This window comes from Arachis ipaensis, chromosome B9 (assembly GCF_059453495.1).
Source record: "Arachis ipaensis isolate K30076 ecotype BB chromosome B9, ASM5945349v1, whole genome shotgun sequence".
Taxonomy (NCBI): domain Eukaryota; kingdom Viridiplantae; phylum Streptophyta; class Magnoliopsida; order Fabales; family Fabaceae; genus Arachis; species Arachis ipaensis.
Genome location: NC_142444.1, coordinates 158,980,975 through 158,996,649, shown reverse-complemented (window position 1 = coordinate 158,996,649; position 15,675 = coordinate 158,980,975). Strand labels below are relative to the sequence as shown.

The 15,675-nt window shown below is 27.9% G+C and overlaps 2 protein-coding genes across 2 annotated transcripts; both read left to right on the top strand.

The window, feature by feature from the left end:
- Positions 1-11,043: 11,043 nt before the first annotated feature.
- LOC107617001 (sugar transport protein 13-like) lies at positions 11,044-12,907 on the top strand. Its single transcript, XM_016318837.3, has 3 exons — positions 11,044-11,176; positions 11,259-11,709; positions 11,869-12,907. The coding sequence occupies exons 1-3, from the start codon at positions 11,044-11,046 to the stop codon at positions 12,809-12,811; spliced, it is 1,527 nt and encodes a 508-aa protein (XP_016174323.1). The 3' UTR covers positions 12,812-12,907.
- Positions 12,908-13,936: 1,029 nt separating this feature from the next.
- Positions 13,937-15,445, top strand: LOC107616110 (mavicyanin-like). The gene is made up of 2 exons (XM_088499791.1): positions 13,937-14,229; positions 14,883-15,445. Exons 1-2 carry the CDS (start codon positions 14,067-14,069, stop codon positions 15,251-15,253), a joined length of 534 nt encoding a protein of 177 aa, XP_088355917.1. The 5' UTR covers positions 13,937-14,066; the 3' UTR covers positions 15,254-15,445.
- Positions 15,446-15,675: the final 230 nt, after the last annotated feature.

Genomic DNA, 15,675 nt, shown 5'->3' with positions numbered 1-15,675 from the left:
ATTTTTCTCTAAAATTAAGAAATTCTCCTTTCATCCTTACTAATTTTACAACCAAAATATGTCACATGTCTCTCTCTCATTATATTTGAAATTAAATCTTTTCCTCCAAAATTAAAGAATTTTTCCCTCGTTCTTACTATTTTTATAATCAAAATATGTCAGATGTCACTCTTTCATTGTAATTAAAATTAAATATTTTCTTCGAAAATTAAAGAATTTTTCCTTCATCCTTACTAATTTTACAACCAAAATGTCCCACATGTCACTCCCTCATTATTGCAATTGAAATCAAGTTTTTCTCTCCAAAATTAAAGAGTTCTCCCATCATTCCTCTTCCTTTCTCTATTTCTCTCGTTCCTTCAACCACTTTATCTATTTTATATATCATTATCAATGTCAATGATTAATTACTAATTTGACAATCAAAATGTACAATTTGACACCCTCTCATTAAAATTGAGATAAAATATTTTTTTCAAAATTAATAAACTCCCTTCCTAAATTCTCTCATCTACCTCTCTCTATTTTTCTATTTTTCTCTACTATTTTTACTTTGTATATAATTTATATTTCATATTAGTAATTTGACAAATTAAAATATGGCATCCGATATTTTTTTACAATTAAAATAAAATTTTTTTCTTCTAAAATTAACAAACTCTCACTCTCACTCTCACTCTCGTTCTCATCTTTATCTTTCTCTTTCTTTTCTCTCGTTCTCTATTTTTTCTATCTTTCTCTTCTACAGAAAATAAAATTAACAAAATAATATAACTTAAATAAAAAATATTATTATTATATACATAGTTTCTTAGTTTTTTATTTAGTTTTAAATTTTCACCGCTTATTTTTATAATCTATATTTTTATTTCTCTTCTTTCAAATATTTATTACATATAATTTTAAGAAAATACTAATGTTATAATTAAAAGTTAGAATCAATATTCAATTATTTAAAAAAAAATTAATTTTGAGTTAATTTTATAACTATTAGTATATTTTTTATGCTAATATCTAATTATATTTTTATGCTGAATCAATTTTTCTTGTGGGTATGTTCGGGGTTCATTTATTTTCAATTTTAAATAATGAATATATAGAGAGAAAAAATATTATTTTTAAATAACAAGTATAAAAATTAATTATTTCTATTTGTGCAACAGACTTAACAGTTAACACTTAATTAAATATAAAAGTATACATGTTAAATTATTTTAAATTTTAGATAACAAATGTTAAAATTAATTATTAATAAAATATTAGACTTTTTCATATAAAAATAATAACTAAAAATCTTATTATTTAATTTTTTATCTATAGATATTTTGATTTTCTTAACCAGAGATTTTTGTCAACCTACGACTTTTTTTTGTAAAAGTAGTTTGATTTTATAAATCTTTTGTGCCATGCATAATTTATACTATCAAAATAAAATATACCATAATTTTAAAAATTTTATATTCTCGTAAGAAAAATACTACTTGTACAACATTAATCAGCCTTTAATTATATTTAATTATTTTTTTTATTAAAACACTCTCCTATTTTTTAGATACATATCTATAAATTAATTTAATTTAAATATTAAAATCGAAAATGTCTATAACTACTTGTACACTTCACCGGAGAAGTAGTTATCGGGACTTTGACGTGGGGTACGCTTCACATAACAAATACAGTGGTTATTCCTTTTTTTTCCGTAACACTCACTCACACTGCATAGCTGAAGCCTCCTCTCAGTTTGATTTTATTTGATTTTATTAATAGAATTGTTACAAATAAAATATTTTGAGTAAAGAAGCAAAAAAAAATCTAAAGTTTGAAAGAGAAGAGGTAGTTGATATGGTCATAAAAATTATGTTTTTATTTTTTAATTATAACACATCTAATAGTATGATATTATATACAAAATATTTTTAAAACACATTTAAAATTATAAAAATTTTAGTTTGTACGACTTATTATATACAAAATATTAATCCCTTACTTATTGTACTTTTGATAAAATGCAGAATCTGTTTTATGACTTTCTAGTGATAAATGGTCAAATATAATTATATACACAAACTAAAATATTTTCGATTGTAGTTTCTTTTTCAATTGTAATACATATAAAATTATTAAATTATACAAAAAATATTTTTGAAACACATCCAAAATCATAAATTTAAAATTTAAATTTAAACATTAAAAAATAATTGTAACACATCTAAAATTATGAAGTTATATAGAAAATATTTTTAAAACACATCCAAAATTATAAATCTAAAATTTAAATTTAAACATTAAAAAACAATTGTAACACATCTAAAATTATGAAGTTATATAAAAAATATTTTTGAAACACTTCCAAAATCCAGAAATCGCACATGCAAAAATAATTTAACATTGCAATATATATAAAAATCTCTTCAAGCCATTTTATTTGATTTTTTATTTAAAAAAAAAATTATACAGAAAAAATAATAAAAAATTCGATGTAGGGCAAACGTAATTTTTCTGTTTCTTTGAGTGTTTTAATTTGTACAAGTTTAGTTAATAATTAGATGGTTTAAGGTTTATTTTAGAATTTTAAAATCAAAATTTTAAATTTTGAATAATTTGATTTTTAGATATGTATTTAAATTATAATATATTAATAATTAAATATATTAAATCTGAAATAAAAATTTAAATTTTAAAATTTAAATTTTAAATTTCAGTTTTATTTAGTTTGTATTTTAAATGTGTATTTAATTTTAAAAAGACATTAAATCTATTCATAATTTTTAAATGTATTTGTTTTAATTTTTTTAAAATTATTATAATAAAAAACTGAATATTGTACCATTTTTAAAAGATACCTAGTTGAATTGTTCTCGTGATGTTATTACGGGTATTTTCTAGTTCCATCTAAATGAGGGATGCTACATGCAGCTCAGACTTTCATTAGCATGGAGGCCAGGAGGTTAGCTAGTTTGCCTCCACTTTGACGGGTTTAATTTGGAAATTGTTTTATGATGGTATAATATAATTTTACTTTGAATTTTGAAATGTCCAAAATTATTAGTAGCTGCACATATGACATATCATTGTTAGGTGTGACCACCATCATCAGCTGTCCTTCAACATTGGTTAGTTGTCAGAATCGACCACCATTTATTGTTACCGATTAGTGAGATCGATCATGGTCCTTTGGTAGCAGATAATTTTTCAGCCACCACTACTGTGTTTACAGTTAAGTGTGCCTTGCAATTACTTGTCCATCTTATCATATGCTTAGAATTTTTTTGTTCCTTCACTCAAATAAGTACATTCTTCTTCTTCACAATGCAGCCAACCAGTACCCATGAAAAATCAAATTTACATTCATGAAAAAATAAAAAAGCAACACTGATATGCCTCTAGGCTCTAGCTAGCTCAGTCCTTTTTGGCATTGCCATAAGTGATATACAAAACTAATTTTTAAAATGATACTTAGAGAATAGATCTTAATATTAGTGCCTTAAAAAGTGTATTTGACGCCATATTATCTGCAATAACTAAATTTTTATAATGATATCTGATATTTACGAATTTTATTATTTTAGTATTTTAAATTCAAAATTTATTATATTAATTTTTTGAGATTCAGTTTTAAATACTATATTAGTCCTTAGATTTTTTTAACATTGTAAAATATTAAACTATTTCTAATTTATCATGTTAGACATATAATTAAATGACATCTTTTTGTTTTATTTCTTAAATTAGACAAAAATAAAATAATTTTGGAGAATGAAGAGATATATAATAATTTGTACATTATATAAATTTATTTTTTTTTCTATTTTTTTTTTCTGTGTTCACCATAACAAATCAGAACCAGTTGAATATTACTTAATTCTCTAATTCGGTACTAAAAAAAAATCAAAGGATTAATATAGCATCCATAACTAAATTTCGAAAAGTTGATTTTAAATTTGAGGAACTAAAATGATAAAAATAGTGACTTAGCTTATTAATTATATTATTCATTTTATTTCGTTTCTTCTAAATTTTATTTATTTATTTGTTACAAAATATTTTTTAATCACTTGGCATATATGTGATGATCATCAAACCCTAGTGAAAAACCATGTTTAAACTGAGAACATCATCTTTATCATAGAGCGTTGCCGTTGTCAAGTTGGACTCTTAAGTTCAATAGGAGATATCATGTGAAATGAATAAAAATACATAAAATGGCACCTATAATCCACAATTTATAAGATAAAGTGATATGCATTATTGTTTATGTGATAATTTTTTTAAATAAAATATTCTTATATTAAGTTGGGTTATTCAGCTTATGGAGCAAAAATATAAATTGAACTCAGAATTGCTAGCATCTATTTATTATCAGGATGTATATATTCTGTTTTGTCCTCTGGAAAACAATTATAATAATCTCCTTGCTTGATTCTTATTAATAACTAATTAGAAAATATTAAAATGATAATAACAACAAATATACTTAATATATATTTTTTTTTGGTGACATATACTTAATATATATAAAAACGTAAAACATTGGATACTAAAAATATTATTAATATATTAAAATTAATTGTTATATATTTGTATATAAATATATATTATTTAATTTATTTTTAATATATATTCTATATTAATAAATAATTTTAATAACGAATTTTGGCATATATATATATATATAAAATAATAATAATACGATTGTTTTGTCACATGTTGGTTATAAATTTTCAAAGTTGTAGTAATATTCGATTATAAATTATATAGTAGTTGAGAGAAGACGTGTAGTAGTATCATGGTGTACATGCTCTATTAATTTCAGTATTCAGGAAGAACCAAACACCAAACTTTATAACACACTTACCCTTTGTGTAGTATTTTAGTCAAACAATAGGGTTGATGTTATCCTCAACTTTCTTGACTAATAATAATACTAATACTACTAAAGTACATAGAAGCAATAATGCTCATATTTTAAAATAGCCTAGAATACTGTACTAGTGTAGTGTATCTTAGGCTCTCTCGTTCATTCTATGTAGTGGAACTTGGATTGTTTCGTGTTTTGACCCAACCTTGCCATGATTAATATAATAATAACTAGATTTAGACATTTACATAGGGCTGGAAGTGAATCGGGTCAAGTTTAAGTTTGTCTTACAAAAATTGAGTTCGGTTTACGGTTTGACTCATTAACATTCGAGTCTATTTCTTAAGTTCAAGTTCGGCTCACTAAAAACTCACGAGCCAGTTCAAATAATAAGAACATAATTTATAATTTTATATCAATAAATTATAACTTATATATTTTAAAAATATTTAAAAAGATTAATTTTATATATTATTTATCTATCAATAAATTATAATTTTTTATTTATGTCTTGTATCAAAATTATATATAAAAAATACATATAAAATTTTAAATAATTAAGATCATATATATATATATTACTATTTCATATGTATATTAAAGAACTAAAAAAAATTATAAAGGTCTAGTGTTTTAAGAATAGTTTAATTATTTCATTGATTTTTATAATTTTATTAAATTTTTAATTAAGTCTCTATATATTTTTTATTTTTAATTAAGTCTCTACTGTACTTTTAATTTTGTAATTAAATCATTTTCATGTCAAAAACGTTAAAATTAACAGAATATTTTTTCAAAATACATGCGTTCAAATATCTAATTAGGTTTTTAATTATGAATACCTTCAATTTGTAAAGAAATATTCAACTAACTCTAACGTTTTTTATATTAGAAAAGATCTAATTATAAAATTAAAAGTAGTGTACTGTAGGAGTCCAATTAAAAAAAATATAAAGACCTAAATAATTGAAAAATTGATAAAATTATAGAGACTGACAAAATAATTAAACCTTTAAAAATTTATCACCTAATATGCACGTTTATTAGAAAACTAAGAAAAGAATTTTAGTTATCAACCAAAAATTCTTTAAATACTTGTGCAAAAGTAAGAATAAAAGAAAAAGAAAAAAAATAAAATGCATGAGAATATATATGTGAAAAGAGGATATAAAAAAGAGGTGTAAAGTGAATGTTGATTTATATAGTAAATAAAAAAAGGAGTGAATATAAAAAAAATAATAAATTATATATTCTATTACTCAATTTATACTTATTAAAAAAAATATTACCATTGAACTATATAATACCCTATATAATGGTAAAGAATAAAAAATATAAAAAATATAGGATAATCTAAAAAAAATAAATGCTATAAAAATGAGAAAGAAAATAAAAAGAAGAATTCTAAGTTATATATAATCCGATATAATAAGTATAAGAATGAGTGAGTATAAATAAAACAGATAAATTATATTTATATTTATTAAAAAAATAATATTAACATTAAAAACATATAATATTTTATATAAAAATAAAAATAAATAAATTTAAAAATGATAGAACAACTTAAAAAAATGTCACAAAAAAAAAATGAAATATATGAGAAGTAAAAATAAAAAAATTAAAAATTAATTTAGTTAAAAACAAAACATTAAAAAATAATTTAATTAGATAAATAATAAACAAATTATACCAATTAATTATTTAAATTAATGTAATATAATATTAAAAATTAAAAGACTAAAAATACATTAAGTGACTACTTGAGGTTATGTTTTAATATTATAAACTAGATTTAATTGATTAGAATAATTGGAACTTTGATTTCCGCTGGGGTTGTGGTATACGACATGTTCCTCCATGTCCTGTTTGCTTTAAAAATATGAAAGAAAAGAACATAGTTATCGTGTATCTAAATAACAAGATCCAAGCTAATTATGCTGTGAAGAAACTATTCTTTTAATTATTTGTCTTTTTTTAATTTTTTTTCTTGAGTGCTTCTGACATGACACGTGGACAAGACACGTGCTGTGGTATAAAAAATATGGCAAGTGCATGGGGGTGGTTATTGATAGTGGACTATGTATGTTAAGGTATTATTATTTGAATAATCAAATGAAAACCATTCTACTCAGAAAAAAGTATTTTAACGAACAGGGATGTAAAGAAGAATGAGAGATTAAATTAAAGTAAAACAAGTCAAGGATTTGATTCGATGTATGGAATCATTTTTGAGCTTTCAATTCGGTTCAATATCTGATATTTCATTTTGAGAATTGAGGAACACGAAAGACATTTAGGAATCGAATTATATTATGATGATATTCGAGGCCCAAATCAAATTGACACAGAATCATTTTGAAACTAAGCTAAAAAAAAAAAAAAAAACTAAGCTAAATATAAATTGATTTTTTGAAATTCAATATATTTGTATTTAAAGGTATTTCCTTGTATGAAACATTTTTAATGTAAATAATTTAACCAAATTCGGTTGGAAACTATTTTCCATTAAATTTATAACCCATTTTTGCATTAAAAAATTACTATAATACTTCTAATAAATATTATAGTTTTAACCATTTTATTGTTTTATTAGAAGTATAGCTAAATAATTTTATTATTTTTTTGGTATATTTTTTTTTTGTTTATTATGGTATTTCCAAGCTTGACATATCATAGATCTGAATTTTTCGTGAATAAGAGGCAACTTTGGTATAGTTTGTGATTGGATGTAATGTACAATGCAATATTCGAACCTCGTACTTGCTTAAGAGGACTAGTTGCTATTTGCTAACCACTAAATCAATCCAACTTGATTTTTTGGGTTTTTTCTGGTTACCTACGATATTTTTTAGTCAAACAAGTTAAGGTCTAATCTGTCGCGGATTTGAGCTCCATTTAAGGGTCTACAGCGGACCAATGAATTGCACATAATGGAATTCAAATTTTCAACACTTATTTAAAACGGACTAGTGAACTTTGACCAATCCAAATTAGTTTTTTAGTATTATTTTATTTTTTTTGTCAGTAAATTAGACAACTTCCAATTTTAGATACACAACACATCTACACACTCCTCACACATTTTATCATATTTTTTTTCGATTGCATTCTCTAGGTTTGAACTTAGACCTTTGAGGTGGTTCATATTCTTTTTCTTTTGTCATTAGTTTTCATTTATTTTTTATTTATCATAATCGCTCGGTTGGATTAGCCCAACTAACTTACACGTGGGCTTCACGAAAAGAGGTATAATACATAATGGGCTTGAATGGCTATTACATGGGAAGTTTATTAAAGCAAAAACTTAGGTGATTTGCTGATAAAATAATATTTTTGGGTGATTTCCAATTCTTGAATTGAAGTCATGACCAAAAAAAAAAAAAATTCTTGAATTGAAGTAAATATATGGGCAATTTACGCATCTAAATTGTTTGACCCCCAATATTACGCAAATACATTGTTTCCAAATTTAATACGTAAATGCATTGTTTCACTATTTTATGTAAACCGCTACTGGCAGTAGCGGTTTACAGATGTGCATAAACCGCTACAATCAACCGCGGTTTATGTGTGTGAGTGTGTGAGTGTAAACCGTTGCTGCCAGCAGCGGTTTATGTGCGTGTGTGTAAGTGTAAACCGCTACTGGCAGTAGCGGTTTACGTGCATGTGTGTGTGAGTATAAACCGCTACTGCCAGTAGCGGTTTACGTGTATGTGTGTGTATACTATTTAAATAATATTATAAATAAAAAATTTAATTTATCATTTCACAATATAATTTAAAAAATATAAATATGCATGTAATAAATTTTTTATTTGTATTTATTATTAAAATGAGATTAAATAGCAAATCAAAGAGTGAGTACTCACAAAGTACTAAAATATATAAACTAAGACTAAATTTTTTTTTATCTTCATCCCTTCTAAAACTCATGAATGATAAAATAATTTATTTTTAGTAAAAAATTCACTAAAGCATACACTTTTTCTTTAAAAATTACTTCATTTTTTATCCATATAAATCATATGATTGCAAAAAATATATACTCCGTTTTCTTTCTTTCAATTTTTTTGTAACTTAATTTAGCGGTTTCTGTGTTCCTCTAGCGGTCTACGTTGATTAGAAAAAATGTTTGTTTATGCTAAATTAAGTTACAAAAAAATTGAGAGAAAGAAAACGGAGTATATATTTTTTGCAATCATATGATTTATATGGATAAAAAATGAAGTAATTTTTAAAGAAAAAGTGTATGCTTTAGTGAATTTTTTACTAAAAATAAATTATTTTATCATTCATGAGTTTTAGAAGGGATGAAGATAAAAAAAATTTAGTCTTAGTTTATATATTTTAGTACTCTGTGAGTACTCACTCTTTGATTTGCTATTTAATCTCATTTTAATAATAAATACAAATAAAAAATTATTACATGCATATTTATATTTCTTATTTTATTCATCAAAATTATGATGCTATCACTATTATTTATCTAATTAATCAACTGTAAAATACAAATAATTTTTATTTTTTGGTATAAGACAACAAAGTTGCACAAATAAAAAAAATCATTTAGCTAGAACCTCAAATGTAAATTAGCAGCAAAGAACACAACCCATTTTCCAAACTCTCCAATCTCCTTTGTATGGTTGATATAAATAAAAGAGAATGAAGTGATTTTTAAAGAGTAAAATATATAATTTAGTAAACTTTTGGCTAAAAATAAATTATTTTATTATTTATAAATTTTAAAAGAGATGAGAATAAAAAAAATTAGTCTTGCTTTATATAATTCAATACTTTGAAGACTGTATTTTTTATTTGTAATTTGGTCTCACTTCTAATAATAAATACAAATAAAAAATTTATTACATGCATATTTATATTTTTAAATTATATTGTGAAATGATAAATTAAATTTTTTATTTATAATATTATTCAAATAGTATACACACATACACGTAAACCGCTACTGGCAGTAGCGGTTTACACTCACACACACGCACGTAAACCGCTACTGCCAGTAGCGGTTTACACTCACATACACACGCACGTAAACCGCTGTTGGCAGCAGCGGTTTACACTCACACACTCACACACATAAACCGCGGCTGGTTGTAGCGGTTTATGCACATCTGTAAACCGCTACTGCCAGTAGCGGTTTATATAAAATAGTGAAACAATGCATTTGCGTATTAAATTTGGAAACAATGTATTTGCGTAATATTGGGGGTCAAACAATTTAGATGCGTAAATTGCCCTAAATATATATAGAAACTATGTTATTTTTCAATCTTCCACGTTAAAAATTAATTTGTCGCCTATTTAAGTTTTATTTAAGAATATATCGTTGGTAAATTTTTAAAAAAATAAATGATGTACATATTTGACCAAGAAAAAATATGATAAAAAACTAATTTTGATATAATTACGTAGTCATACATATAATGTAATATATTTGTGATTTTTGAATTGACTTGATTAAAATAATTATGCTGCATGTATATTAAATACCAATTAGTTATTTATATAGAATATACATTAAAATATAAAAAAATTAAAAATAAATTAAATAATATATATTTATACATAAACACATATAAACTATTTTTTAGTGTCCAAGTGATATTTTTTGAAATATCAAATGATTGTGGATGTTCACGTCTCCGCATGACCAAATCCTTTAAAGGAAGAAGAATCTTTTGATGGAGTTGTTTTATAGTTTATACACACCATTTTCTCTCTTTATTTAGTATACAATCATAATCATAATCCAATCCTAGCTACTTATTAGCTTTTATTATCATTGAAAATGATTGAAAACCCGGTTTAATTAAATGGAGATAGAGAGAGGAAAAAATAGATAAGTGGGAGAGGATTATTTACTTAGATATAATTAGAATGAGTAATGGATATACTCCACAATTAGACATAACAAGTGGATTTGAACAGATTGATTCTTGTAGGATCCTAAAGATGGGATATCCATATTGGTGGTCAAACTTATTCGTTTCAATTTCCATTCTTAGTTTCCTATATATTCCTCATCATCACCCTTAACACAATGTTTATTGTTTAGAGAGATCCAAAGGCGAAGTTGGATTCTGTATATGTGAATAACTTCGCCTTTATAAAACCTCAATAATTAATATAAGAACTTTATTAGACATAATAAGCACACACATATTATGGCAGGAGGAATTATTACATCAGCTTCAGGGGGAACCCATTTTGAGGCCAAGATTACATTTGCTGTCATAATTTCTTGCATAATGGCCGCCACCGGTGGCCTTATGTTTGGTTATGACATTGGAATTTCAGGTATTCTTTTATGGAACATATATATATAGTTAGAAATAAATAGTTAGGATTTGGATCTAACCTTAAAATTTTGGATGATCAGGTGGGGTGACATCAATGCCTAGATTTCTGCAAGATTTTTTTCCAGAGGTATATATAAAGACAAAAGATACAAGAAGAAAAGAAAGTAATTATTGCAAGTACGACAACCAAAATCTACAATTGTTCACATCGTCGTTGTACCTTGCAGCATTGGTAGCAACCATAGTTGCATCTCCGGTGAACAGAACGCTAGGTCGGAAGCAGACAATGTTGGCTGCTGGATTTTTCTTCGTTGTTGGAACGGGGTTTAGTTCTCTAGCAAGGAGCCTCTTCATCCTCATCATTGGCAGGGTCTTACTCGGCTGTGGCGTTGGTTTCGCCAACCAAGCCGTCCCATTGTTTCTTTCAGAGATCGCTCCCACCAGAATTCGTGGTGCTCTTAACATCTTGTTCCAGCTTAACATCACCATTGGCATTCTTCTTGCCAACTTGGTTAACTGGTTCACTTCCAAGTAAGTAAATATATAAACTCTCCAATCCTAATAGAATTGGATATAGTCAAAATTTCAATCAGATCCGCACTAAAATCATTAGATCGGATCAGATCCAATATCCGCAGTTATTTTGGATGACAATTCATGCAGTTAATAAAAAAATAATTACATGTGTAGGATGCAAGGTGGAAATGGGTGGAGGGTATCACTGGGATTTGGGGGCATTCCAGCAATTTTGTTAACAATAGGGTCAATTATGGTAGAAGACACACCTAACAGTCTCGTTGAGAGGGGTTTTGAGGAATATGCAAAAGTTGTGCTCAAGAAGATTCGAGGCGTTGACAATGTTGACCCTGAGTTTGAAGAGATTCTCAATGCCAGCAAAGCCGCCAGAGAAGCCAAGGGCCGCAGTTCCGCTCCCTTCGGCGGCCTTCTCATGCGCCACAACCGTCCTCCGTTCATAATCGCCATCTTCATGCAGGTGTTCCAGCAATTCACCGGAATTAACGCCATCATGTTCTACGCACCGGTGCTTTTCAGCACGTTAGGGTTCCACAGCGACGCTTCTCTCTACTCAGCGGTGATCACAGGAGCCGTGAACGTGGTTTCCACCTTGGTTTCTGTATACTTCGTGGACAAATTAGGGCGGCGCGTGCTGCTATTGGAAGCCGGAGTTCAGATGTTTGTGTCGCAAATGGTGATCGGAGCGGTTCTCATGAAGAAGGTCCAGGATTACTCCGATGACTTGGGAAAGGGGTACGCGTTTTTGGTGGTGGTTATGGTTTGCATGTTCGTGTCGTCTTTTGCGTGGTCGTGGGGCCCACTCGGGTGGTTAATTCCCAGTGAGACTTTTCCGTTGGAGACTCGATCGGCGGGAGCGAGTGTAACCGTTTTCGTGAACATGCTTTTCACGTTTCTCATTGCTCAGTCTTTCTTGTCCATGCTGTGCCGAATGAAGTTCGCTATTTTCTGGTTCTTCTCTGCTTGGGTGCTTCTTATGTCTTTGTTCACCATTTTTCTCATTCCGGAGACCAAGAATGTCCCCATTGAAGAGATGCAAGAACGAGTCTGGAAACGCCATTGGTTTTGGAAGAGGTTTATGGATCGGATTGAGGATTGATAATTGGTTCAGTTTCATGTATGAATGGGAATGTATAGTGATTAATTAGTGCATGTTGCAAACAAGTACATTAATCATGATTAGAAAGAATTTTAACGGGAGTATGTATACTTTAGTAGCCAAATTCTTTTATTCATTTATTTTTTGGATAAGATGCATGTAAAAGTATTATAGACAAATTAGTTAAAATAGAGATTTCATATAAACTAAAAGCATAAATCATTTAAAATTAGATGGAAACTCCAGTGCAGTCAACTTCACGTGAAGTTGATACCTTAGAGCCATTTAAAATCATCTAATGGTTCTCAGTATCAACTTCACCTGAAGTCGACTTCACTTGAGTTTTCACCTTTAAAATTATACTATTAAAACTTTTAAGAGTTAATTTGCTTAATTAACAACAGTAACAATGTATATATCAATGTTTGTGATTGCATCATGATCATATATATAATCACATGATTTTACAAGAATTCTCAGGGGTTAATGCTTCTTTGATTGCAAAGCAACGTGATGACCAAATGGAAACAAAATATGGTGGTTACCGTTTATGATGACACTCACCAATAATTTGTTACAAATAAAAATACGAAAATAGTAATCAAGGCACCCACCAATTTTCTGTTGCAGATGAAGTGTAGTAGCAGCTAGCACATACCATAACAATACTATATGCCCCCAACATAACATTCTTTCCTTTCAAGTTTTACAACCAATATCATATTCCTTCAGTGTTAATTAAATTGATCAACTTTGGATTTACCTCTTATAATTGTACACATGATAATTATATATTATTTTGTTATGTTTAAGAACAAAGATAGTATTATTATTTATACTAAATATAATGGAAATTGTTGTCTGTCACTTATGCATTCTATAAAAAGTTTCTAAATTAACACAAAATAAATGAATGTATCTGAAAACAGTTGGAGAACTTTCCTTTTAACTGGGACCTACAGATGAATGCAGTGAGTAAGATAATGAAGAGTGGGAAGGAGAAGGACCCACCCATGTCGTTTTGTTCATATTGGAAAAAGAGGTTCCCATCAAACCAATTAAGAAGACAATGACAAATATTAAATCCATTTACCATTCTTCAAGTTCCAACCTCCTCCAACTCCCTAAAAGGCCAAACTATATGTCAAAAAGTCAAGGATAATATATATATAAAGACCACAACCTCAGAGAAAACAAGGACAAGTTAAAAGAATCTCAAATACTACTTTGAAGAGCATAAAGTTAAACTGAGGCCATGGCCTTGGTAGTAGAGAGAGCTATGGTTTTGTTGATGGTGATGGCAGTGGCATATGGAGCTGTCTACAAGGTTGGGGACTCTGCTGGTTGGACTACCCTTGGCAACATAGACTACAGAAAGTGGTCTGCTCCCAAGAACTTCCAAATTGGTGACACTATCAGTAAGTCTTTAATTACTCTTAATTGAAATCCAGTAATATAATATGTTTATAAAATCATATGTTTATTTTTGTTCATTATTGTCAAACACTTATATTAACGTTTGGAATTGTTCTGGAAAAAATGGAGGTGTCCTTTCCATAGTTCTGCTCCATCTTTTTAGAATTAGAACAAGACAAACAAAACAATCTTTACACTATTTGGTATAAGAATGTCATAATTCTTGTATTTTCTTGCTTTACATCCATGGTGACCCTTTCTGTTTTCTAGTCTTGCTACTCTGTAGAGTCTATATTCTATAATTATATCATAAGTTTAGGGGAGGGCCCCTACATTGGACTCTTATTTTTCACTCAACCAAACCAAGCAATAATGTTTTCTTTTTCTTATTCTTATGGCTTTTGTTATTTTAATAGCAAATTAGACTTGAGTTTTCATGATGATGTAGCATGACCCTACACACACCACTTTCAATTCCATCAAATTTTTTGTTCTTTGCTGTTCTGCACTAGCTTTATTGGATAGGATGAAATGAAAGGAAAAAGAACAGCAATGAATTCTTGAACGCACTGCTCAAAATCATTATAGCCACATAAAAAGCAAAAGAATTAAAGAACCAAAAGATTGATTGATTTTTTTTTTTTTTTTTGTTCAGTATTTGAGTACAATGCGAAATTCCACAATGTGATGAGAGTAACGCATGCAATGTACAAGACATGCAACACATCATCCCCAATAGCAACATTCACAACTGGCAATGACACTATTAAGATAACCAATTATGGTCACCACTTCTTCTTCTGTGGAGTCCCTGGTCACTGCCAAGCAGGCCAGAAGGTTGATATTAACGTGCTCAGGGTCTCCGCGGGTGCGCCTGAACCCTCAGCTTTGGCCTCCCCTGCAGTCTCTACCGGTGGTAGTGTACCAGCACCTTCCCCTAGCAATGCTGATGCCCCATTCATTGCTCTAAAGGGACCATTTGGAATCATCACGGGTTTGGGCATGGCACTCTTTGCACTTGCTTAACAAGGAATAGTGTTCTTTAGCTTTGGATTGTGGGACTTTTTGGAGTCTCTATAATTCCTTTGCCTAGATCCTAGGCACGTTTATACCTTTTTGAATGACAATGAAAATATATATAGTAGCTAATTAGCCATGTTAAATACAATGTATTTTCCCTTTACATGTAGCTTGAAATAAACAAAGGTATTGTGAACATCTGAAGTTTCTCCCTTATAACACAAGTACACAACTTTTTATCTCACTTGCTTTATAGTCATTTCAAACGTGCTAGTGATTAGTGAACGTTAGAAATAAAAAAAGGATCTCTAGTTATCCAAATCAATACAATTCTCTAACTCCTTTACCACCAGAAAAAATAAAAAATAAAAACCCACAACAATACTATTCTCTTATTTGTACCTTTAACTAACCAATATCATCACTCT